At 43.2% G+C, this 26,915-nt stretch overlaps 1 protein-coding gene across 14 annotated transcripts in view; it reads right to left on the reverse strand.

Moving 5' to 3' along the window:
• The window catches only part of PPP6R3 (protein phosphatase 6 regulatory subunit 3), a 113,799-nt gene that overhangs the window by 47,139 nt on the left and 39,745 nt on the right, over positions 1–26,915 (reverse strand). For 13 of the 14 annotated variants that reach the window (XM_074371597.1, XM_074371593.1, XM_074371601.1 and 10 more), the window contains 6 exons: positions 18,043–18,275; positions 13,404–13,590; positions 10,046–10,183; positions 7,405–7,470; positions 5,123–5,235; positions 2,267–2,380 (listed from right to left, as the gene is read on the reverse strand). In XM_074371597.1, coding sequence (XP_074227698.1) covers positions 2,267–2,380; positions 5,123–5,235; positions 7,405–7,470; positions 10,046–10,183; positions 13,404–13,590; positions 18,043–18,269 — 845 coding nt within the window. In that variant the 5' untranslated portion in view covers positions 18,270–18,275. Of the gene's footprint in view, positions 1–2,266; positions 2,381–5,122; positions 5,236–7,404; positions 7,471–10,045; positions 10,184–13,403; positions 13,591–18,042; positions 18,276–26,915 lie in introns of those variants that run through there. The other variant, XM_074371602.1, reaches the window with a different exon arrangement.

Below are 26,915 nucleotides of genomic sequence, written 5' to 3' on the forward strand. Positions count from 1 at the left end.
GCTACCCATTCCCTGGTGGCTTAAGGGTTTTATTCAATAGGGACAAAAACAGAGAAGGATCCTAATGGGGAATCATGTATCTCCCCAAAGGCTGCTGCTGCATTTCCTCAGGCCTATTCTGCAAGCAAAGCTTTCTCCAGTCTCTCACCAGTCGCCTGTACCTCTTGAGAAGGGCTTACAGGTACGTGCCAACTACCCTTGTGTCTACAGTTCTTGGGGTATCTTTGCTCTCCTTGCCCTTAAAATGCTTTGGGAGTTACACAACCTACCATCATTCTACATTCATAAAAAACATACTTGAATTACAAGATTTTTCAGGATGAAAAATGAAACTGCACATGAAAGCACCCCAGCCCCTCAGCAGAAGACAGGAACTCTAGTGTGCACTAACCCACCCTCTTCTCCTCACTTCTTGAGTTTTATTAAAATAATCTGGAATTTACTGCATTTTTTCAACATTTGGCTTATTCAGTTATTCACTCTTAATAGTCACATTAATTTTCACATTCCTATCTGTTTCATTTATCATTACTTTCACCAAAATATTTCCTTAAGTTCTTTATTCTAACTTATTTTTCTGTTTGGCTTTGGTAAAGTCCATCTTCAAGTAATTCACCCCAGGAACAGAAGACAGATGGAACACTGAGGTCTCACACTTGAAAATGTCTCTTGCCTTTACACATCAAGAAAAGTATTTCAGGGTCACAATCCTGCCCTGTTTTTCAGTGTTTATTAAGCTTTACAAATGAGATGTCTGGCAGTGTGATTTGTTCTGGAGTACACCCATTTCTTCTTGTCCAAATATTTTTAAGATTTACCTTTCATCCTAGAGATTCAGAAATCTCATAAGGATAAGACTAAGATATTAGTCGTCACCCTCCCCTCTCCCTCAATTTAATCCTGCTTAGTATCTGATAAACCTTTATGGTCTGGGGATACGTTCCCTCTGATCAAAAACTTCCCCCTATTATTTCTTTTATTGTTGTATTGTCTCCATTTGCTCTAAGTTGTGCGATTATGTGGGGTTTTTCCTCTTCCATGTGCATCCTTTTTCTCAGATTTATTCCTTTCTCAAGCCAGAGCAGTCAATATAAATCTCACAGCACCAGCTCACGTGCGTTTAAACCATTTTAAGAGATGATGCAATTGCCATGCAGTGTGAGTAGAAGGTAACAGTCCGGTACCACCTGATTAATACCTTAAGTCATTGGTTACATTATTTAAAATATGACTTACCAAGGAAGACATGGACAAAGTCAAAAACTGCAGATACAATCCCCAAATTATGACAAACTTGGACACTGCCCTTCCATGATCACTAAGCAAAGGTTAAAAGACCAGGAACAGAGAGCAGGACTGCGGAAAGTAGGGTTTGCTAAGGCTGTGTTTACTATTTTGCTAGAAACAAAAATGATGTTACTAAAAGTAAATCCAGAAACCCCGGAGGGCTAAACCTGTCACCTGCTGACAGCAGACCTGTCCTTCTTCTTCATGCCCTCTGGTTCACTGGTTGGATCCAAAAGTGAGTAAGAAAATACAAATTCTAGAATATAAACCACACATTCCTAGGACACTTGCATATACATACCTCTTCAAATTCTCATGCTCTAGGTAACAATTAGAAAACTCTGACAATTAATAAGCAAATTAGCTTTGGGTATAAAACTGTAAAAAAATAATATGACAAAACATTAAATGGCTGTCCAGAGGCACAAAAGTAGACTATATTTCTGATTCCGAAACACATAGTACAAGTTTTTCTTTAGTGCCTCAAGCCACCTGCCTACCCATTTTTAAGCAGCCTGATGAACCGTGGTGCCTCACACTGAAACTCCCCAGAAAACGTGAAGTCTCAAGTCAGCAAGCACTGGAAAGAACCACAAGATGGAAAGTCGCTTGGAGGAGAGCTGCAAACTAACCAGGAACGGCTATTTTCAATTTTCATAAGCAAAAAATAAGCTTCCTTTGTGTTTGAGTGATTTTACATGGTTTTGGCTTACTACAGTAGCATTTTGGTAACTACTTCATAAACCCAAATGACTAGAATCCAAATACTGCCAACAGTGTTCACCAATCCGTATTTTTCAACTACATCTATGTATCACGTTCATATAAAACTTATAGCTTGTATAGTAAAAAAAGATTCAGCACCTAAAAATGAAGGGTGTGATACTGCAGCTATCAACTAACAACTTAACTCTTAGTTTTTAAAAATTCTAAAAGCAAAACCAAAGGGCTTATTTTGTAGGATAAAAGAAAAACTTACGTTGGTCGCCGTGTCTCAAGTAAAGTCAGCAATATCTGAATAGCACTGACTATGGCTGATTCATTTTTCTCCTTGTGGAAAATATTTGACAGAAGCTGCTCTATAATTTCTTGCCTAGGGAAAAAAACCAACAGTCAAGTGCTAACTGCTGCACCATTTAACACCAGCAACTTCACAGAAAAAGATCATGGTATCAATAAAGCAAGCAGTACAAGTAAATATGCTCACTTGGGCATATTTGTTTTACTTAACAGTATTTCACTTCTAGTACATTTATTAAAGTAGGCATACGTATATATTCCTATCCCCTGCCTTTAGCAAAATCATTGGGGCCTGCCTGCCTTTGCCAATCTTGTGGAGAGCCAGAAAATACCCTGGACTAGATGTCAGACGGGGGTATTAGAGAACAAGACTTAGAACCCTTTACCCCTTTACCCCTACAAAAGAAAGGGAAGTTTTCAAAAAGGCTCTAATTAGAAACTATAAATGTTTTTCCACAAAGGCACGAGTGTATAATTAATAAACACCTAAAACAGGTAAAAGAAAACATCAATTGCTGCATTTTGCTCTACAGTTAAAATCTGGTAAATCCTAACAATGTGGCAGCAATGAAATGGATGTGACTGAACCACTGCCCCAGAAGTATTCGCTACAGGCCCTTCCCGTTACACCTCGCCCACACGTGAACAAAGTCACAATTAATGTAAGATACAAGGGTGACCTGTTAGGTAAATTTATGTGCATGTTCTCAAGGGAAACCTCGGTTTCTTAGGGTCTCAGTCACTTTCAGGATCCATGTGGATTAAGAAATGGAGCCTCCCTTACAACATGGCGTGCAGCTGGGCTGTCCCTGCTGCTCCCCTGGCAGACACGCCAGCCGTCCCACGGTGCAGCTGTGCTCACTGGGTATAGCAACAGCTCCTTTGCCAGGTTAGGGCAGCAAGTAGGAGAGAATCTCTTTCTATTTGGGGGAAGCAAATAAAACTGGTACCTCACCTAACTTCAGAGGAGCCCTTTGCAGGAAGCAGCTTTCAAGTACTCCCAGACCAGCCCTAAACTTGTAAGACCTCTACCCAAAAGAGCACTGTAGAAGTCACTCAACACACAGCAGTCAATAGAATAAATATTAAATTTGGGATTGAGCTCTGGAAAACAGACTGCTTTTTTTACAGTCAATATGCATATTCTTCAAATAGCAGCCCGGCTCCAGGAAGAGGGGACGGATGGACACAAGGCCGACTGCAGACACCCACCGCGTCCATCAGCTGCCGCACTCCGGCTCCCCAGAGCGCAGGCCCACGCTTCCGTGAGGACGGGAGGGAGCGGCCAACAAAGAGGCTCTCTTTCATGGCTGCATCCAGTCGGAAATCTACTGTATCCGTGAAAGCATTCTACTCGTGGGCAAAAATGATACAATAACCAGCAAAATTTGACAATCAAGATGCAACACAGTATCTGAGCCATATTCTGAGCCCTGTGTAAACATGTAAGGATGACCAAATACACAGGACATCATAAACTGAAGGACTGAGCTTGCTGAACAGGATACAAGAAATAAATGCCTTCATACTCTTTAAATAATTAGGCATTTATTTACAAGTGAGAAAATATATTCACTTTCATTTTTTTAAAATGGAGTTCTTGGAGGGGAGGGTATAATACGCTCAGTGGTAGAGTTCATGCTTAGTGTACACGAGGTCCTGGTTTCAATCCCCAGTACCTCCATTAAATAAATAAATAAACCTAATTACCTCGCCCCTCAAAAACAAAAAAAAAAATGAGTTTTTGGATGAGCATCGATAAAATTCATGATACGAACTGTTTTACGCAAGAAGCCATCCAGGGTCTCTCTCCAAGTCTTTTGAGATAGGCTCGCTTTTGTTTTGTTTTTGTTTTTTTATATGGGCAGCTAAGAGTAAAGACTCCCTTCTATAAAATTAACGGGCTCAACTGAGATCCAACTCCAACTCATTCTAAGCTCATTAGTATCAAGAATTGAGAGCTGCACAGTCCAACCCTAATGTAACCATGTTTAACAAAGACATTAAAAAGAACAAGAACAGTGGCAGCAAACGGAAGCAAGACTACCACTCGTACGTAACAATGCTAACTGTTCACACTCTTTCCAATTATCCACTCAACGTGGGGAAATGTCTTATTTTTGTTTATTAAAATAACTTTCAGTTGTATGGATGCAGGCCAAATGTATGCCCATACTTCACGGTAGATATTACTTCTGAAAATGTGTGAACTTAGAAAAACCAGTATGTGAAAGTTGGCCATTCACAGACTTCAAAATAGCACACCATCCCCAGGCTGTCTTCCACCTAAACGTGAGATATCTGTTCACTAGGAATTGTCTGAAAGTAAGAAATACAAAGAAATAAAACATACAAGATGTGCAACTCTTCAAATCAATCTGGTCAGGTGACCTCTAGTCAGCTGCTACAGTAAAGTAAATCCTAAGAAGAACTTCCAATAAAAATCATTGACTAAAATGGGTCAAATTAGTTCATACGTAAGACTATTTCCCCCCCTGAAGACCACGGAGGCAGTGACTGCAGTAATGATGTGACTGCCCCATCTTAAGACAGCTTTATAGAATTTAGTTTATAACTATTGGAAACGTTCAAAGTCTGCATGTAAATATCATTTATTTACATTCTTACCCTGTTAGTCTCTGCTGAACATCAGGAGTGGCTGAGATCAGATAAACAGATTTTCCTGCCTTCTTACCTACCCAAGAGTATTTTGCAGAGACCAGATTCCCACATAAGGAAACTTACCAACCACTTACAACAGTAACATAACATAGAGCAGCAATACAAAAGAACAAGAAGGGAGTTTCAAACATACTTTTCTAGGGTGGCAAGCAGGGGATCTGGTTCTGTACTGTTCTGAATTTGTAACATCTGGTCTCTGCTCAGGCGAACAATTTCACAAAGTGACTGTGATGCATTTGAATGTCGCTAAAGGAAAGAAGTACAATTTTAACTACAAAAACACATCAGAAGTCAAACTTTTAATAAACAGTTAGGCAAAATTGTTTAATAACACAAATTAATACTGACCGTAAGCTACAGTTAAAAGAAAAAAAAGCCAAGGTCAAAAGAAATAGCATATGTAAAGCACGAATATTTTATCGTGCCAGGCTGAAGAGTTTTACTTAACAAGAGCGCAAACATAGTACATGTTACTTTGCGTACAGAGATCTGATTAAAGTTCTGGCAAGGAAAAATTTCTACAATTAAATACTTGAAGAAAAATACATCCTCAAAATATACACTTTTATCAGCACAGAAAGATGCATACACTTCTTCGGTTTAAAAACAAAAATCCAGCTTCCTGGAATACAGTAATGGATAAGAAATAGTGCGTCTTCTCCCAGCGTACAGGAAAGCTTGAAAACCCTGGCGCCAAACACTGCGTGTCCCGTGGCACGCGCACTGAGCACTCCCTGCAGACTGAGCAGCGTGCTCAGTGCAAGGAGAAGGAGGAGATTCCTGCACAGACGACAGTGCACACCCGGATATCAAAACCCACAATTTGGAACCAAGAGTCTAACATTTCCTTAATAAATACAAATTAGTCAGTATAATTTTAATATGCAATTCATCATTTAATACAAAACAGAAGTACCAACAGGACTGCCCAAAAGACAAAATTAACTTCTTGCAAGTACAGCAGAGATGGTGCTAATGCCCCAAATGCTTTGTTCTTTGCAAAGAACTTGCTGGAGAGTTGGGTTTCTCCTCTGTCAATTCCTCCTGGACCCTCCAGACAGGGAGGGTATCCTGCTGAACAATCATGTTCTTCTGCTCGAGAACGTGAACTTAGAGACGAACAAGCCTCGTCCAAGGATGTGATGTGCCCTCCCTCCCTGAGAGCAGGCAGCCCACACTCCTGTCTTCACTCACCACCACCTACACCAGCCACACTGCCACTGCATTGGAAGTGTGCCCTTAGATCCACCCAGCTCCCCCAGCCCCAGCAGGAGGGCTCATTACCCTAGCAGGCCAAAGGCTCCTTCGAAGCAGGGGCTCTCACACTCCAGCACCCGACACGGGTACGTACTGGAATGTCCCAAGTGTCAGAGGTAACAATACTGCAGGGGAGTGGGAGGGATCAACAGCCCCCTTAACGGTTAGTTTGGTTTTTTTCCGTTGTTGTTTTGGTTTGTTCTTTTAAAAGGGGTAGCGGGATAGGGAGCTCACTTTAGATAAACTCCAGGTACCAGAAGATTTTTAACAGACCAGAGTAGAAGGGGCTAGATCTGCCTTCACGAGAGAGAACCCCTCAGGCTGCACGCTCCTTCCTTTGCCCTGCTCCTCTGTAGTGCTCACTCTCCAACTAAGCCACCGCCTATAGGCATACAAGGAGGTCCCCGTAATCCATGACATACCCTGCATGCTGTCTGAGCCAACTCCTCTGTAGACACTAGACTGAGCCATACAGAACTGTCATTTCTGCAGAAGCTGGCAATTCCACGTGGCCCAGTCTGCTACTGAAGGCAGCAACAGGAGTAGCAGGAGAGAAGCACACCCGCTGTCCTGGTGACCCGCCTCCCGACAGGCCTCCCCCAGGACACGGCTCAATCTGTAAACTACAAGCGGCTTCAATTCTACTGCCAAGTCCATCTGTAGCACCAGGACAAAGGCCAAACCTGTCAGAGCACAAAAGCCCAAGCCAGGAATGAGCCTGACAGTGAGGGATTCACTGGTGACCAAGGTCCTGCTGTGCTGCCTGGAAAGCTTTAGCCAGAATGGAAAAAATAAATGCAGACAGATGCAACCACATCATTTGGGCTGAAGATGGGTATAAAAGAAAAAACAAGTATGGATGAAGGTTTGTAACAAAGGTGAACAGATGGAGCACAGAGTCCCAGCTCTAAAGAGACGACGGTGCCAGACCCAGGGCTCACTGTTTCACGTTTCTGGAAATTTTCTGGGTATCAGTAAAATGCAGTATTTTAAAAAGCCTTTAGTGTCCAGGAAACTGCCAACTTGAAGAATGCCAGTTCATCGCTGTCCTACCTACCCTCTGCCTTCATCCACACCTGGCACAATTATGCTCTGGGCCCAAATAAACATGGTTCTTTTTTTAAAAAATCAAGTTTATAGTCACAAAAGAGAACTTACATCTTCTTCTTGCGATGGATGAACTATTTCCACAAGCCTCTGGATAATTTTCTCCTCATTTAACCACTGTAAAACACATTGTAGAAGGAATCATAGCAATGAGTAGCTCTGGTTCAAGCCCCAATGAAGATTAACATATTCGGAAATATCCATCACATTTTAAGTAGAATGTTACAGGTTTCTCTGGACTTTGAACACTACAGGAAATTAAAAGTCCCCCAAGGAAAATACCAGTGAATATGTTACTTTAACAGTAGCTGCAGTACCAACTCCTCCCCAAATCACAACACCCATATACGAAAATTCTACACATCAGTTTCTCAGCCGTGGGGTAACTCTCAGACACTGGGCACTGAAAGGGTCTGTGCTTTGGTTATTAAGGGCAAGAGGGGAATGGAATTTATACAACTTCTGTCCTAAGAGAGCATTCGCTTTAGAAAAGCAGTATTTAGTATCAAGCCTCTGGCTTAAAACATGATGAACTTTTAGATTCCAAAACCAAAACCACCACAGGAAATGTGGCGGCTGGGGGCACCACAGAAACAGAGTGTATCTGCCCTGTCACACATTAGCAAAGAGCTATTATCATGACGAGGACACTCTTCCTCATCTACACACGTACTACTGCCATGAATGAAATATGAAGGGCATGAGAATAAGAATGAATGAAAAATCAGCTGGTACAATCAATATTAACTCTGCAAGGAACACAAACACTATAACAAACAAGGTGTTTACAACCTAGAGAGGACGGACGGGGACATACACACACACACACACACACACACACACACACACACTCCAAAGGTTAAAGGAGATGGGGGATGGCAGTAAGGGCTGGGTGGCGAGAAATCAAACACAATTTGCTAAAGGCGCAAAGAGAAAAATCTTAGGTATGTCTCCCCTCCTTAAGGAAGAACACATCAAAGAAAAATGCAAACAAAAGTCATTAGGAAACTACCACAAAGGCAGAGGCCCAACTTTACATTTTAAGATCAGTTTTTAAATGTGAACACGAATTACCTGACCCCCCAAGGGTTTTGTTCAAATGCAGACTCTGATTCAGTGGGGCAGGGGTGAGACCTGAGCTTTGGGATTTCTGACAGGCTCCCAGGTGATGTTTGGGACCACACTTTGAGTAGCAAAGTCCTGAAACAGGATGCAAACACCTCTACAGAGGGAGTGGGGCCTGAACACCTTGGGAAAATGTAGGAAACTTTGTGGGCAGTGAACTAGTCAGCCCTCCACCCGCTCACTGCCTCCACAGCTATTAACAAGCACCTACAGTCCAAGCCCATGTTGGGCTCCCAAATCAGTGTAAGACATTTAGGAGTTTCTAACCACCCTTCCCCTGACCTGTGCTTTTATTAACCACCTACCACTACATTCCCCCTCAAAAGCACGTCTATTCCTTTGGAAGTGGGCCCTACAATTCCTTTGGAAGTGACCAAGGGAATTCTAAGAAACCATACTGAATAACTTACCCCTATAATAATCTAAATATAAAGATGACCCTCCTCCTTATCCTCCACGGCTTCCCTGGAATCCCTGACCTCTACTGGGAAAGACTCACATATACAAAAACACACCTAAAGGGGACCAGCGCCCCAGTCTGGGGCCTCTTCCCGTGGGTAGCTCCCAGGATGTTCACCTGGTTCTGAGCCAGTTTCCTCACAATGACCACAGTTCTCAGTAGACCTCTGCCCGGTTCTACTGCTCCGGCCCTGACCCCATCCCTCAATGCTCCCAGTCACAAGAACACAGGACTGCCTGCCCACCTCGGCAGAACACGTCCTTTCCTGGGGAACCTCCTGACAGGCCCTTCTGTCTCTCCTCCTGATCCTTCCCGTCTTTAATTAACGTTTTCAATAAAACTCAGTTCCAGGGAAAAATTCTAAGGTGTGAGAGGTTGAGTATCAAAGATAGAATGGACTGGGAATGGCTCTGGGAGGAGGATGTGAAGGGAATGAGAGGGGAAGAGACAGACAAGAAGGGGAAGCCAAGGAGAGCGCCCGTGAGAAAGCGCGTCTTCGAGTCACTCACACTCCTCGGCCCGCCCAGATGCCACCCAGGACAGCTCCTCAAGAGCACATATCCTGAAATGACCATCTCCCCAGATTTTAAAATATGTACCCTTTTGGACATAAACTCCATTCTCCTTACCCCCTGCTCCGAGGTATCCACAAGGAGAATGTTACTTCTGCAGCCTGACTCCCTACAAATACTAACGCCTCTGCTTTTTGACTCTCAGAGGTAACCCTGCAGCGTGACCACCTTCTCAAGGAGAAGGCCTCATAGGATACTCAGGTGAGACGCGCAGCTCTCAGCCGTCTTACTTCTGCTCTTACCACCAGACCAGCTTTAGGACAAAGCCTCCGTCCATTCTCCCTTCCTACTCCCGCTGAAGAACAAACCAGCAAAGGGAAAAGAACCCCACAAGGAAACAGCCCATGTCCCTAGAGTGCACACCTGGGATCCTAATCCTGCAAAGTCTAAGTTTCCTCCTATCTTGGAAATCCACCCCCTCCACCCCCAGTTTCCCAGTCACCTTTCCACCAACCCCTTGAATCCCGCCCAAACTGAGCAGCCCCGCGGCTCAGGCACCACCCCATCCCAGTGACACTGGCCACAATCTACTCACATTCAGCACATCTTGCCTGGGCTGCGGAGGCTCGATGCACGTCAGGAGCCGGAGCAACAAGTCCATGATAGCCGACGTCCCTATGTGCTTGATGATAAGGTCCACAAAGTCACGTTTCTTCTTTAGAAAGTCCACAATCTAGAGGAGAACAGGCCACAACTGAAAGACATGTTAACTTAACAAAATGTAACTTTAGGATGCTTTCAGTCCTGACCTATCCAGCTGCCCCCTCCAAAATCCCATCACCACTTCAAGGTGAGGAAAGGCAAATGCTGAATTAGTCGTAAGATACCAAACTGGAAAGCCGTCTGTTACAATACTCAAAAAACTCTTGGAAAAAACTCCTAAGTTACCACATGTTCCCTAATACAAACAAACCATAACAGAATCTTTTATTTCTGTTGACTTTCAGTATTAACTCTCAAAGAATGAGGATCAAATTTAATGCCTTATACATATAAAGAGCAAGAGAATATACCACTTATCAGTTCATGGACATAAAGCAAGTCTACTGGGCTTTGCATTATAATGCAGATTAATATTCAAAATCCTAATTATACTCATGCAAGTTAAGAAAAAAATTCAAACATGAAGATTTCTACATCAAAGTGACTAACTCACCCACTACAGAATAATCACATTTGGATTTTATTTCAGCAATTCACCTGATCAGATTAATACAAGGAGGGTGAGTGTGGACAAGGTTGATAGTCACCCTGAGGGGACATGAGAACAGTAATGAAGTCATGGCTGCCACCTGGGTCTCCACTGTGCAGGGGAAGAATGTGACTGTCCTGTCCTAAACACCCATGCACACCTCCTCATTTCTGTCCGTGTGCACGAACCATCTGTTCAAAAGTCCCAGAAGCAGCATGGCCCTGACAAAGTCTCACTGAAGAGTCTCAAAGCCTGTCAACTGGGGTTGCTTAACTCGATGCTATAGATGAGGAAACTGAGGCTCAGATCGGTTAAGTATCTCACTAGAAGCTAAAAAGTGACTGCCCTGAGATGTAAACCTAGATTTCTATGTCCCCAAAGCCACAATTCTGCCATTAACCCACATGAAGAAGTCTAACAGCAAGAGGTGACAACTAAAACTGCTTCACACAAGCAGGTGTAAACACGGGATTAACCGTCACCCGTTGCTTCTCTAGACTGTGAGGGTAAACACTGTAACATAAACCCTCAAGAAGGTATACATAATTAATCCACTCACAACTGAGTCACACAGTAGTTTTTAAAAGCAGTGGAGGAGAGAGGAAGAAAAAGTCACAACTGACCAAAATACTGCGTTACTTAATGGCAAAAGCCCTGGATCTGGAGCCAGAGGCACAAGTCACAGCCAGTTCCATGGACAGCACAGCAAGGACAGCAAGGTTTCCTGTATCGAGGACGACCCAGGTCACTGAGGCGCTGCCCATCCAACACTGACGGTGCCCCACGAGCTAGCAGAGGTCTGCACTGGGTCAGCCAGACTGCACTGAAGGGGCCCCACGCAGCACTGGGTCAACCAGACTGAGTCTGGGTTTTTTCGTTACTTGCAGTTACATATATTCTTACTAATTTATCATGTGATGGGAAGCCTTTATTTACACTCATAATTCTCAAAAGGATAGAAAGGTGCCAGTCTGACTTTTCCTGTAGCTAAGAGAGCAGGGTTATTGAATCCTCTCGTTACTAAGGGCTGAACCAAGAAGCACAACAAGCAACAGAGTGAAGGGCCTTTGCTCAGGGTTCACCTGGCATGTGCCATCGTCCTCACACGCTAAGTTCTGACCTTAAAGATCAATACAAATACTGTCCATCACTCTGTACTAAAGGTGCACTGAAACCAGGACCCACAAATCTGGGTTTCCCTAGCACAGAGTGAGAAGAAATAGCACGAAGAAGGTGAAGACCAGTCTCGATCAAGGCTACAAGCATCTGGAACTGACTGGTAACTTACACTGCTTACACTGACGGGATGACCTGCACTTTCCCCTGTCAGTCAGCAGTGCTGTCACTTCTCATCAAAAGACAGGAGGAGGAAAGACAATCTATCAGAGTGATTGTGATTCAGGGACTACTATCTAAGAAAAAAGAATCTCAATTCCAATACATTTAGGAAGGTAATCCTTCTCAATTAAGAACATGAAAGAACGACCTCGTCTTCCTAAAATACAACATGTACCCACATGGCACAGGATGGACGGACTGGGCCTAAAATAGTTCCAGTCCCTGCAGTCTGCTGACAGCAAGGACGGGTCACGGAGCCTGTTCTCCACACGAAGGATGCCAGGCCCGACTGGTTTGACCGCCTGCACCCCTGTCATCACACCCTCACTGGCTGCACTCTGGCAGAACTACCAGTCTGTCCTCGGGCACCTGAGGCTCTTGTTGCTCCCTGGGCGCCTGTTTCCATAAGTGGATCACAACCTCCTTGTAAGCAGATCCTTTTCCTCACCAATACCCACTAGAGCGGTGATTCTCACACTCTGGCCAGCGTCAGAGTCATCTGGAAGGCTTGTTAAAACCCCAGATGCTGGGCTCCAGCCCGAGTGTCCGATTCAGTCAGTCTGGAATGGGGCTCAAGATCCTGCTTTTCAAACAAATTCTCATGTGGCCCTCATTCAAGAACCACTACACATACAACAGACACTTAAGAAAACAACTTCCCAACTACATATAGAATTAAGAACAAAACAAAGCATAGGGGGCAGGGTGGGACGTGGGGACATGCCAGATAACACCACGGAGGAGGAGGAGAGGGGGAGGAGGTTCCTGCCGTAACAGTCAGGTATGAACTTCTGTCACGTACTACTGGAAAGAACAGAAGAGCTACACATGTATGTTTATGACAGTCAATACCCAGATGTCTCGAGTTTTTGAGTGGAATCAAAATAGAAGTAATTGCCATCTGTGTGAACTACCATCAATTACATTTCTGGGAAAGCTTTATAAGTTTCATTTGTGGTCATCATTAGGGGAAACAAACAAACAAAAAAAGTCACTTTATCACAGAGTCACTAAGAAGCCACTCACACACTCAAGGCACTCAGTGTGCACCGTCATGCTGTCTTCACAAACGGACACCCAACATTCTCATGCTTCTGACTACTTGTCAAAAGAAGAAATGGAAGTATATTAAAAAACTGAGATGTGAGGCACTCAGAAAGAAGAGGTCAAGTTAAGCATATTCATTAATGTGTAAGTCAGTGTTAAGTCAGCAAGCACTTGAATGCTTAATGTTTAAAATATATTCTCTTATAGAGCCTGGACTTAAGGCACAACTCAGAACACTGAAGGAACAAAATTACCGGGGGATCATCTCAGGAGGATGATCAGCCCTAATACTTACCTTTTGGAAAACAATATTTACCTGTTCTGGTTTTCTGCTGATAAGAATACTTAGCACCTTGCTGAAGAAACTGGCAAGTAGTGGGTTCAAAGGGGAATCGTTTAGGAGGAAGCTATACAATTTCATTAGCAAGGATTCATCTTCTCCCAGTCTATCATTCATTTGGGAGACATCAGAAGTGAGCAACTCACAAGATATATTTGGATACCTAGAAGAACAGGATACTTACATCATCATCTATATTAACAGTTTAATTACATAAAGTAAAACACAAATCAGAAAAACTTCCTAAAACTTGCGAAAAATTAAAAAACCATCTTCTGGGGATGAGAAAATAATTCCAATCTATTCTGTCCAATCTCTACATTAAAGTGAATTTTATTGTGTGTCTAAAAAAATGGTTTCTAAACCCACTTTTAATAGGAATACATTTCCCCAAAGAAAACCAGAGCACACCGAGGACTCAGAGTCCAGGGAGTCGTGTTGCAGGGCGCGGCCTCCTCAGCTGGGGGGGATGCCGCAGTCAGAGCCCGGAGCCACAGCCCGCGGCGGCCTCCTCTGGCGGGGAAAGCGGCACAGTCTGCGGGCCGCCACCACAGCGGCCGCGGGCTTCCAGCAACCCGCACCACACACAGCGCCCTGCAGCCGCTCAGGACACACCCAAGTCCCTGGACTGGCTGCTACAGTCCCAGAGGGGTTGTAAACGGTACCAGAAAGTTCTTCTGGGGGGCTTATCAAGTGTTCAGTCTACATTACATCTTAAAAGATTCTACACATTCCAGTATACTGAAGTGGAGAACAGGACAGCAGCCTGAGTCACCCAGTGGGAAAGCTGTGTATAAAACATGCGCTTTCCACACCAGCCTTCCAGGCTCTTCCGGGGATCCGTCCATCATCAGATCTCCCTGCTGTGGGACAGTCCTCTTCTACAAACCCCACAGCCCTAGAAATACCTGCACCCCGAAAGCACATTTACCTCTGAGCACCAGGGCGCTCGCTCTCTCTGAAAAAGAGGCAGTAGACCCATTTTCTCCACTCACTTCTTTTACCACAAATGACTTTTCATCTGTTTCCAACAACAACAACGGGCCCCCCCCAAGGATGTCCAGACTACACTCTCCCCGACCCACAGTTCACTTCTCTGCTCTCTATTCCTCCCTTTCGAGCAGCCAGGATCCAGAACCAACTAGTCATCAGGGTGGCAAGCTCAAATGCTAACAGGGAGGTGACAAAACAGCCCCGAGGGGCTATACAACGCAGGAGACTGTGGGCTAGAACCCAGGCAACAGCCCTCCAGGCGTCCCAGATAAGCAAGTGGCTGCCTGTTTGGAGATCCCTGGCTTGAGAAGCAACTGGCAACAGAGCACAAAGCTGCAGAACCTAGAGGACCTGCTGTTTGGTCGGAAGACTGAACAGTATGAGAACATCCCCAAATGAACCTTTGTAGGGAGGAAAAAACTGAAAAGACAGGCAACAGAACTGGCAGTTGTGAGGGCATGAAGATCACATTATCAAATAGTTGTCTTCTAGAGGCTTCTGGCTCAGCCAAATTAAAGTCTCCCTCGCTATATAGAACATATGGGCTCAAAGATGCCATAACATAAAGTCACCATTATGCCAGGGGCAGGATTATGCAGTGGTTACAGGTGTGGCTTCTGGAGTCACACCATCCAGCTTTCTAGAACCTACCTCCACCACTTATAAGCTCTGTGACCTTAGGCAAGTTACTTAACTTCTCTGGGCCTCAGTTTCCAAGAACGCAGTATTAAGACAATAGTCCTTACCTCACAGGGGAGGAGAATACACACAAAATACTGAGGGAAAAAAAGGCCTGAAATAAATACATGCTAGCTGTTTTAATTCTGCTTTATTTTGTACTTCATAAAACTGCAGAAATACTGCTATGCTGGGGGGAGGGTATTGTCTGAACTGCCCCAATTTCAAAGTTGCTGGCAAAGGATTGGTAAAAGGTAGGAGACCTCAACCCTGACTGTAAACCCAGTGTATAGAGAGTATTCTCAAAATTCTGACGCAAGGTCCAGTGGAGGGCACAGGTATCTTTTTAAATTTTCATGAATTTTTCACCGTTTTCCATGGATGACTTGGAGGCAGGATCTAGCTGAAGAAGAAGGCATATCCAGCCCAGGCACTGATACAAAAGGCTCCAAGTTCTGGTTGAGAACAGGCTGGACTACTCTCGCTCTCCCTCCCTACTCCTTAAGATTAAACCAGCTTCTCAAACACCCAGAGACTTCCTCTACTCCACCTCTCAGCAAGGCCATCCCCACCCCCAACTCTTTGACCTTGACTGTCCTGTCCTAGAACACAGAACTAATCAGAAGAGAGCCCAGTGCAACTGCATCCCTGACCTGCATCTGGGCCCCTTCCTCCTGCTGCACAGGAGCCATCCTTGCTCCTAAAGCCACCGCAGCTTGATGGCTGGCACTCCCTTCACCGACTCAAGCACAGCATGTCACCAAATCACCGAATCTCCCGCTCACAGCACATAAACCCCCAATGCTTCCTCTATCTAGGAAAAAACCAAACAGCACTCCTCTGCTGACTCTGCACCTGCCTGTAGCTCCCACTTTCTCTCTCTGCTCCTTTTCTAGGAAACTACTTGCAAGAGCTCCCTGCTCTGTCTCTAATTCTTCCTCAAAAGCATTTCAGCCGGCTTCCGGGTCTACTACTCCAAGGAACCTGCACTGACAGGGCCCATGTGCTCCAAGTGGCAAATGCTGGCATTCACTTGGCCTGCCAGCAGCAGCCCCTGACCCCTGTCCCGTCCCTCCCCCTGAAGCCTGTCTTCCCTTGATGTTCAGGGTGGCAGCCCTTCAGCAGGAACCATGACCCAACCAACAGCATCTCTGACTTCGAATTTACAATACTACTTAAGGACCTATTTTCAAAGTCCTGTTAGTTCAAATTTCTGTCAAATTATTTAAAACTGAGGTATCTGTTATTAAAAGGCTACCGTAAAACGACAGACCGTTACTACTTGTATGTGATCACTGATTTAAGTTAAAACAGTGATGAGATCAATCACAAGTGTGACTAACAGTTACGAAGTTCACAAAGTGCAGCAGTCACTCCATAAACTACAAACACTAGCCTAAATTTCCTTAGATGCCTAGAGTCAACTCTAACCCTAAAAGCTTTTCAGATCCCATATGAAAAATCCCTCTCTGCGAGTCCAGCCAGAAGTGCAGCAAAGAACTGCTCTGCTCAGCTCAAGTCATGCTCCCTCAAAATGGTGCCAACCAGAAGGCTGTACGTCCAGGGAAACACACCTGCTCTCATAACCTCAAAGGTAGCGCACACACACAAAAACCGCTGGCATGGCACTACAACAAACGCCACAGCTACTTTCTGGTAGAATCTGCACTTTCCATAAGGTGTGACTGCTCTTCCCAGTTAAAGAAGTAATAGCTTCATTCAGTATGTGAGAACACAGACCCAAGAAGGCTAAGTCTCTTGCTCAAGTTCTCAGAGCCTCTACGAAGAGAGGGCTGCACCCGCCCAGGTGGGTCTGATGCAAAGCCCACACCATAGTGCCTCCTGCCCAGATAAGCCCCACAGCAAGCAGCACCCGCACATGCGGGTCCACTGGGAAGGGAATTCCAAAACAGCAAAGCAGCTGTCTTTTGGAGGATGAGAGTACACTAGTATTTCTGCTGCCAAATTTCTTTCCTCTCCTTTCGTAAGGCTCTGATCTCTAAGTGGAGACTTGCTGAATACTAGTTGTCAACCGTAATGGCTGGATAAGAACAGGGCTTCCTTGAGGATCCAAGCCACCAACAACTTGAAAGCATTCACAAGTATTATTTCTCTGACAGCAAAATTCTCCCCACAAAGAAATGAAAAGATACCTGAAAGGAGGGACAGACTAGGGGAGAAAAGGCAAAGGAGAATCTACTAAAAGCCATAATTCTTCCTAGTCCATTAAGCTTATTTAACACATAATCAATCACTTTCTGTTCCTGAATTGGTTCTATTTTCAGGTGGGGAGGGGAGCCAAATATTTCAATAGAGTTGAAGATCGAAAAATAATTAACTGAAACCCCAATACTTTAAATACATAAGAGTATTTATTCACAAAGAATTTCCAGGGGTCTGAATGCAAAGTGTTAGAAGCTGATGAAACTAGTGATGGAGACAGAGCCACTGTAGGTACCCAAGGTGTTCGCTGCTCAAATTTAGCTATGCTGATGTTCACCAAAATCCATACCCTTATTTTCAGTTAGCAAAAGGTCAGAATTTATTCTATCAGCAAAGCCATTCATAAAGCAAGCTCTGGCTTAGATGTGCCATGTGATCTTGGGTAGTCACATAATCACTCTCTTCCTATTTGTAAAGAAGAGAAAATACTTACTTGGATCGTCCTCCTATTTTAAGACACTTCATCACTGTTTATAATGCAATTCACCCTTAGACAAAACACTCTGGTGAAATTTAGAACACTCATTTCTCAAATCCTGTGACTTCACTGGACTTAGTTCTAGAATAGGTTGTTTGCTCCCTGAGCCTCGCGCCCCTAAGCACGTTAACGTTCTGCAACTGTCTAGGGCAGCCCTGCAGAGCTGCTGGCCAACAAGAATGACCAGGTTCTACCCCCACTTTGCTTTAGTCCCACCCTAAACAGAAGACTGAATTTTCTTACTTGTATCTGATCTTTTCATCCATGTCTTGAGGTGGTTCTTCTATAATGAATGAGACTAAATCTTCCAGACATTCTGCTTTTAACAGAAACTCTATAAGTTTGCGGTTCTGAGCTTTACATTCCTGTAGGACGTCTTCCTCATCCATTAACTCCTTCAGGGTTACATCTTCTCTTTCTAGAAGTGTGTCTATGTGGGATGATGAGTGAAGATCAAATTTCCAAAACATGCTGGTCTAAACAAAATGCAAAGAGTATTTCAAATAAAATTTCAACATCACATATTAATTTTTCAAATTTCCATTTAGTTTTAGTCTGAAATGCAAACTTGGGTCACATAAGAAAAACAAGTTTCATACTGAATCTATAAAACACTTTCTAAATAAGTAAAATTGGCAAGATTTTTCCCTTCTTAGAAAAGAAAATATTTTTATTGATAACAAAAAATTTTACTTGAAAATGCTGAAAGAAGAAAGCTAAAACTGGGGATGATTTTAGCCTATAAAATTAATCCATCCATATGTAGCTAAGAATTTAATGCTGGGAAAAAGGAAGAAAATAAACCCTTTCTTGAGGGTGAAAAACACATTCTTACATAAAACTAATATCTGCAGCAATAAATGACAAGCACTGAGATATTCTTTAGAATGCTAAAAAGTTAAATAAATAACCACCACGAACCAGCACTTTTAGCCACTGAGTACTTTCACAGCTGAAAATCTGAAAGCCATAAAATGGTAAAAAACCTATGCCATTCTTAACAAAGAAAACTAAAGACTGAAATAGCAAAATCACTTTAAAGAACAATTATTCACCTTGTCTTCAGTCTTCTACCTTGTCTTCAAACTTGATCATGGAAAATTCAATACTAGGATGACTACAGACTGACAATATAGTTCACTTATCTTAAATACTTCTGCAAAGTCACTGACTGAAAAGCTACTAGGGGTATTCAAATACCTTCCCACACACCCCAGCTTTATCAGATCAGTATGCACTTATTTTGATCTGTAACACAAATTTCTGATAATCTAATAGTCTCTCCACCTGAAGTCAGAAAACTGGACATAGTTAATAATTTAGCCATAAGTCTTTTTAAATTAGGTCTCATCTAAAGTGGCATGGTCTATTTTTTTTTTTTTTTGGTAATCCTACATATAAAGGCAAGGTATACTTAATAATACTAATAAATCACAAAAGCAAATTTGATATTGAGCCCTTACTATTGATTAATTATAAATAAGATAAACACTTATACCCATCAAGTGAAAACTATGAATGTCTACTTCTAAAATATGGATTGAGATATAATCATTCATATCTGTCTCAAATAAAAACAGACTTCCAAAATGTTAGCCTTATAAAGGTAACTTATTACATACTGGATATACAGGAAAAAATTGATAATTAGTAGTCATGAAATAACAGCAGGCGCTGGCAAACTATGGCCCACCGACCAAATCAAGCCCACAGCCTGCAAGCTAAGAATGGTTTTGATGGCTTTTAAAGGGCTATTTAAGGAAAAGAGAAGAATATGCAACAGTGACCATATGTGGCCTGCACATTTACTATCTGGTCCTTTACAGAAAAAGTTTAGCGTCCCTTGCTCAAGAGGAAAGAGTACCCACTAACACTAACATTCCTTTCTGCTATCTCTGCACCCACACAGGCACCTACCCCCCAGCCCTCACCGCCTGCCTGGAGGGATGCAGCCACGTGGTGCCAGGCGGGACTGTCTACCAGACCCATTCTCCCTCATGCACTCACCTAGACCACGTACCTAACTTCTTGGGCAGGTAAGTATGACCACGTGACAAAGTTTTTTCCAATAGGCTGTGAGCCATAAAAACTTTCATGAGCTCTCCCCTGCATGTGGCTGGATGCTGATGACAAAAAGGGCCCTAAGGGACAGAAGAGCTGAAAAATGGAAGGTGCCTCCATCCCCAGGTCACCATGTGTAAGAAAGCTGCCTGCTGACCTGAGAGGCTGCCCTGGGCTGTGTTACGATGAGCCGTCCCAACCTGGACCGGGTGCTCCAGCAGGATGGCCTACCTGACCAACCAGCTCCTCTGATCTCCCGAGCCCACAACTTCTTGTTTTATTATACTTTTTTAAACACAAGAAAAGGAATTCTTGAGCAACTATCTTTTAAAATGCCAAACTCCTTTTACTTTCCACTATCCTAAATCAGAATAGCACCTTTTTAAATCAGAACACTTTGAAATATACATTTCCACAGTACATTTTCTTTAAATTGGGTAGGTGTACTACAAACTTAAAAATAAAATATAACCACAGTAGACTCCGTAAGCAAACATTATGTATTTTATCTTTTAGCCAAACAGCAAACTGGACTGAAAACGAACAGCACTAGTAAATTAGTTACCTCTGGCCTGGCCCTAACTTGTGCCCTCTGAAGTAGAATCAAGCTAGGTATGAACTAACAGTTTCAAAGTTCAACTGCCCAGGGCCAGGAGGTAGAATGGAGTTCTTTTAATACTGTAACTACTCTAAGATACTCAGAAAAACTGAAAAAAGTCAGAACGTCAACAGCTCATTTTTAGTAAACACAAATACACTTTAAAACTGCTACCCTAGCTGCACTCAGAAGGATTTAGAGATAAGAGGAAATACAATTTTTTACAAACCAAATTATAGCCTTTTAAATCAATATTGACAAAGGGGGAAAACGATAAAACCAGAACTATCCTCCACCTTTCTGCAAAATCCTAGAGTTATTTTGCAAATTGGATTAGGCAGCCTGAAAATAGGGTTTTCTCCAAAAGAGCTGAAGAAGACGTGGGAGGAGTTAACCGTTACTTGGTACCACGGAGGTGACAACCTCTGCTATGCTCTGCCTTCCCCACAAGTGTAAATTACCACCATATATGCACAAGATAGAATCAAAGGATCCACAAATTTACTCATCTTAGATCAACTGTTTTAATTAAAGGTCCTCCGAAATTAACTAAAATACCTTCCTTCTTGGAAGCAAAATCTGGGCCACAGTACTTTTATTTCAAAAGCAGTCAAGCAGAGTCACTTTGTTTCTGAAAGAAAAGGTGCTACCTTGTCTCTCTGACACAGGAACTGGTATGGGGATGTGGTTAAATCATTTGCAGCAGGTATGAGAAGGCCTGTCCCTCCGTGGAATATGCCCTCTGTAGATTACGCCAAGGCCCTGCTGGTAGAGCATATCCCACAAGGCCCAACTGTGGTTTATGTAAACCACCTACAACCAATAAACATCATTTTCTCCTCAACTCTTGGTAGGACTATTACGCATCTAAACAGACCTGAATTCCAATGCCAGCTCCTCTACTGGCTGGTCCTGCATCCTCAGGAAAACTACCTCCCCTCTCTAGCCTCAATACTCTCACCAAGTAAATGGGCTGTGAGTAGCTGATGAGAAAGGCCCGGTCTCGTAGCTGGAACGCACAGGCACTCGGCAACTGGAACCTCCTGTGCAATAAACACATCGGAGTCGGCAAGCTGTAAACCACGCCTCCCCACACTTTTCATGGGCATGGAAACACCTAGGGGTCTGATTAAAACACAGTCTCACGCTCTGATTCAGGAAAGCAGGGATCAGGCCCAGACTGTGCATCTCTAGCAAGTTCCCAGATGCTGTTGTCCTGGGCTTAAACCACTGCTGATCATTTGTAATAAACTGCAGTAAGTATATTCAAAATAATTACATAACCATGAGAAATAGAGGAAAAGCATACCATGCAAACACATGACTGTGTTATTTATTTCAGAAGCTCCCTGTGGATAAACTGACATTAGTGGGTTTTCTTTCAATGTGACAGAAGCAGAGCAGAACATATCACTTTCCAACAGGAGCCCAGAAGAAATGACACCATGAACACACTGAAAAACAAACCACTGGAACTCTGGAGAGAGAAACCGCTGATGGTCATACCAAAAATGAGCAGGAAACTGGAAATGACAAGGAAGAACTTCGATGAATTTAAAATTCAAAATCCCCTACTCCTAACTCTGCCTAAATTTGGCAATTTTCTATCCAAGTAGGATAAACGGTGTTCTGCAAAACCCCAAGTCTACACACTGCTATCCCAACTGTGATATCCAGGACTGGCTGGGCCCAGGGCAAAAGATTCAAAGATTCAAAAAAAGATTCAAAGATTATGAAGAATCTCAGGACAGCAATGTTAAGCATTCAAGCCAATGTGTCTGGGCGTGGGGACCCCACAAGACGGCATGGCCGCGCGCGCACCCAGGAAGCCAGCTGAATGTATCCATACCATTCTATAACCTGCCCCACTGGAATCCCCAGACCCCATGTCCTACGTGAATACTTCCTCTCATGCTCCAGTCTTGCAGTAACCTGTGTAACATGCTTCCAGTTTAAACAGCTGCAGTTACCTAAAGTAAGGAGCACAAACTACAGAAACAAGAAGCCACTGCTTCCACCTAAGAGAACACGTGGGAAACACTTTAAGACAACAAAATGTATTATAAATTTTTAATACTATTTCTTTAAAATGTGCCATGAAGGGAATATCTGTAATAAAGATTTTTTCATGACCTTATACAAAAGCATGCAAACACACTGCCCGAGTTCAAATTCCTACACACCTCAAGTCCGCCTGCAGCACTGCCTCGAGGCCTCCTCTCACCACTGTTGGAACCGCACTGGCTCCACCCATCGCCCAAGCTGGCGCTGACAGAAATCACACTCGAGGCACCATGTGAGCCACATGTAAGTTTAAATTTTCTAGTAGCCACACCAAAAAGTAAAAAGGAAACTAGCGAAATTAATTTTAAGTGTGTATTTAACCTCATACATCTAAACATCATTACTTCAACATGTAATTCTTTAGATACTAGTCTTCAAAATCTGGGTGCTCTGACATTTTATAGCACGTGGCAATTTGCGCCAGCCACTTTTCAAGTGCTCAAGAGTCACATGTGGCCATGACAGCTCTAATTATATGATTGCTACAATTATGATGCCAAGTTTCTCTCCTGGTACTAAAATAGCCTCCCCATCTCCTTCCACAGCCAAAGTCAGGAGTTAATCATCATCTTTCCCACACAAGAGTCGACACGGAGTGAGTGGGGAGAGGTTACGGGCCATGTTTCCTTCCTTCTAAAATATAAACATACATGAGAAACATGTTTATTCTTGTGTATATGTTGGACATTCGTCAGTTTAAAAAAATAGGTCACAAAAATACTAGAACTGGTTTTTAGCCTCTAATATCTAGGAATATATATAGAAATAGAAGATAAGTTTTCAAATTCTTCACTTTGTGATAACGGAGAAGGCTACATCTTAAAATCAGGAGGGCCACAAGTGGCTCACTACTGGTATAGACATACTTGGCCAAATTTTGAAACAGGTGCATGTCTCTGGGAATTTATTTCATTTTCTAAGTTACTGCAAAACTATTATGAAGAAGAAAAAAAATGCCTAGGTCACTTAAGCATGTTGGGAAACAGTGATGTTTGATTAATGTAAAAACAAACAAACAAAAAAACTAAACTCCCCCCTTCTTCTGGAGAACACTGAGTCCTCACAGTCTCCATTTAGATTCAAAACCACCTGCTTATTCCACGAGCAGCAGACATGTTTACCCCAAACCTCTGGCTGAGTTTATGAGCAGCCTGAGAACAAGATGTATTGAGCAAACTGAGCTGCTGAAAGGCTGTTCTTACTGGCTCACCTACTCCTGCCAGTGTCCAGACACCTGGAGTCTCAGGACCCCTGGGCTTGGATTCAGGTATGCAGGGAACTTAGCTGGGCAGCATCTGACAAGACCCAAATGGGGAACTGTTGAGCCCAAGAGGGGTTGGTGGTTGCTCACTCACTGAAAGCAGTACACCACTAGGAAGGGGACAGAGAGGAAAGAATCTATAAATAGTAAAAGGCAGAGCCACTCTAAAGGGAGATCACCTCTGTGCTATAAGTTAACGATAAACTATTCCCCCTAACAGCAAAGCTCAAAGCCTAGGAGAACATTATAATTTTCACACGAAGAGGCAGAACATGGAACACAGAGAAGAAATAACTGCTGGCCTTTGCAGGCAGTTCTCTTTAAGTACTATGGAAAATGATCACAAAGGCCCGGGAAGCCTACCCGGTATCTGCTTCTCCATTCTTAGTAAAGGTATCCATTTCACTCAGTCACCCCCTCACCCCCACCCAAAGGCTGGACTAATCAAATCAAGTATCAGAGTGTCTATTATAGATAACAAATTTCTTTAGAGTAAAGGGCAGTACAAACCCAGAGACAGTGTCATTGTATTTGCTCTGCAATTGCTTCTTCCGAAGAACATGTTAAAAGCAATCAACTTTCTACCACCCAGACATTACAGACTCTTTCCCAGTTTTAATATGAAACTTATTTGCTATTTCAGTTTTTCTTGAGAATAGTAAATAAGAGTCAAATCCATTTACTGTGCACTATATTAACCAACAGGTACTTTCAAAGCACTAATACACACTGTATCGACGAACGCAGAAGTAATACGATAAATGGTGCCTGCCCCCAAAGAACACAGTAACACTAAGAGAAAACACAGAAAACGAAAGGCAAACTCCAAGCTTGTTCTGTAGAAAGGGAGCTCAATGGAGGGGAGACTGGCCAGAAAACACTTCATTACACACAAGGCCTGAGCTAGGCCTTGAAAAATAGGTAAGGTTCATTAGGTGATTTGGAAGCAAGCAGTATTCTGGGCCAGAAGTAAGCCTGCAAGCACAGGCGACAGGTAGACCCAGTAGCTTCAGGAAATTCACAGCAGGGAGACGGTCCTGATGACAAGAAGAAAGAGCCTTTGGGAGGGCACTAGGAAACGGTCAGGCAACACAAGGCCACATCTCAAACAGCCATGCGTGAGTGCACAGTGGAGCAGCGCAGGCTTGCTGCAGGAGCAAAGAGGACCCAGTGAGTTCTAACTGCAACAGACGTACATTCAAATAGCTATAGCAAAGACGAAACAAAGTATACAGAAAGAAATGATTCTGAATAGAAGTAGGAGGGAACAACATTGAGGAGATGAAATTTAAGCTGTGGCAAGCCCATTTTCAATGGACATACTCCCACAGAGGCCAAGAGAGGGAAGAGGTCTAACTAAACCTGTTCTAGGAATGGCCACATATTTGAACAGGACTGAAATGCAGGATAGGGAAGGGAGTGCTGGGGACAAGAGCACCAGGGAGGGACACTGCAGGTACCACACGCCAGACTAAGACATGAACAGTGGAGTCAGGTAAGGCAAGACAAACAGCAACAAGATCAGACCTACGGTCTGCATACTGTCAGAAACGTGAACGAGGGGCTGGAGAGGGATGGGCCACAGAAAGAGATCCAGAGACCATTTTAAGGACTCACAGAAGACGGTGAGACCCTGCAACAGCCTCTATTTTGAAAATTATTATTCCCTGACAGATTTCACATTGAATTACTATCCCCCCTCCAATTTCAAACAAAATTCCTCAGAGTCTTCATGTTTTCTTCATTCCTACCTGTATTTCGGTATCAGATGATACAAATCTCTGCCTTGCCTCTAGAATTCTGAGCTACCTGGGAAATACAGGCCCTCAAAAAGCAAATGCCTACCCATGCCCTGGGGCTTACTCCAAATGCACTTCTAAGATGCTATGTACAGGGAGAGATGAGATCTTAAATCGCCCACTTCGCTTTTACATTTAAAAAGCCGCCTGCCAATCAAGAGAAAGCCAGCCTCACTTTTGTCCCGGAGTCCACACTAAAGCAAGTACATAAAGTGTTCCTCTACAAATTCTCATTATGAAAACGCAAATGTACATGAATTTGTGTGAATAATTTCCACAACTTCAAAAACGTCAATACAAGTATATGCAAAGTATGACTTATTTATACTGAGAATGAAGTTTTGTTTTTGTGCTTGTTTTTTTAAAGTGAGACTAAGGAGTTGGAAAGAAAAAGGACAAGTAATGAGGATAACACAACGGTAATCAGGTTTTCGCCAGGAGCCTTATTAGAGATCAAAGCAGTAACACAAGGAAAACCCAGCTAGATCTAAGTGTCTACTCTGTGCACGTGTGTACGCGCGCACATGCTGAAAGGGATGGCATGGGTAAGAGAGCTTGATGAAAGTCCAATCAGAAAATTCTTATGAGCTGTCAACAAATCTGACTCAAACATCACAAAGAAGTGACATGTAACTGGAGAGCAAGAGGAAACGTGATGTGATTAGAACGGCTGTTATCTGAAACACTCCAAAACAGTTTCTAATCTAAAACTACAGGGAGGTCCTATCTAGGCCAAGAATGAGGTGAAAACCGCACAGCTAGAAGAGAATTCTATACTAACACAAGGTAGGGGAAAGACTTGGAAAATCCAACTCACCCACATTTTCACAAAGTAAAAGCAAGTCATACACAGTTTTTGAGTCAACCAACTTGAAACAAGTGACAGTGGCCACTTGTGTATTCATACACCTGTTACAGACAAGATGCCCAAAGAGAACAGCCTTTCCAAATCAGATACAAACTAGACATACTGAGATCCTCTGAAAAAAGGCCAGTAAGAAACAGGCTTCAGATTAAGAATGACCTAACTATCCTGGTTAATTTGGAGTTATAACCAATTCTTTAGTAGAACACAGAAGTGGCAGGTTGTTCACAAAAATCTTTTAAAAGCACCTCCCCCAACTTCTTTTTAACCTTCAATCTTCCTTGTCCAACAAACTTCAATCCGAACATGTATGATCATAAAGCACTCAGGGCTACCTCGACAGTCCCTAGACCAGCAGTAATAAACTGGTAACCTCCAGGAAGTGCTCTCCTTCATAAATGTTTCACCAGTATGTGCAAGAAAAGGAAAAGCAGGTTCATGAACTGTTGAGCTTCTACTCAGGAACAA

The sequence above is a fragment of the Camelus bactrianus genome, chromosome 10 (genome assembly GCF_048773025.1).
Source record: "Camelus bactrianus isolate YW-2024 breed Bactrian camel chromosome 10, ASM4877302v1, whole genome shotgun sequence".
NCBI lineage: Eukaryota > Metazoa > Chordata > Mammalia > Artiodactyla > Camelidae > Camelus > Camelus bactrianus.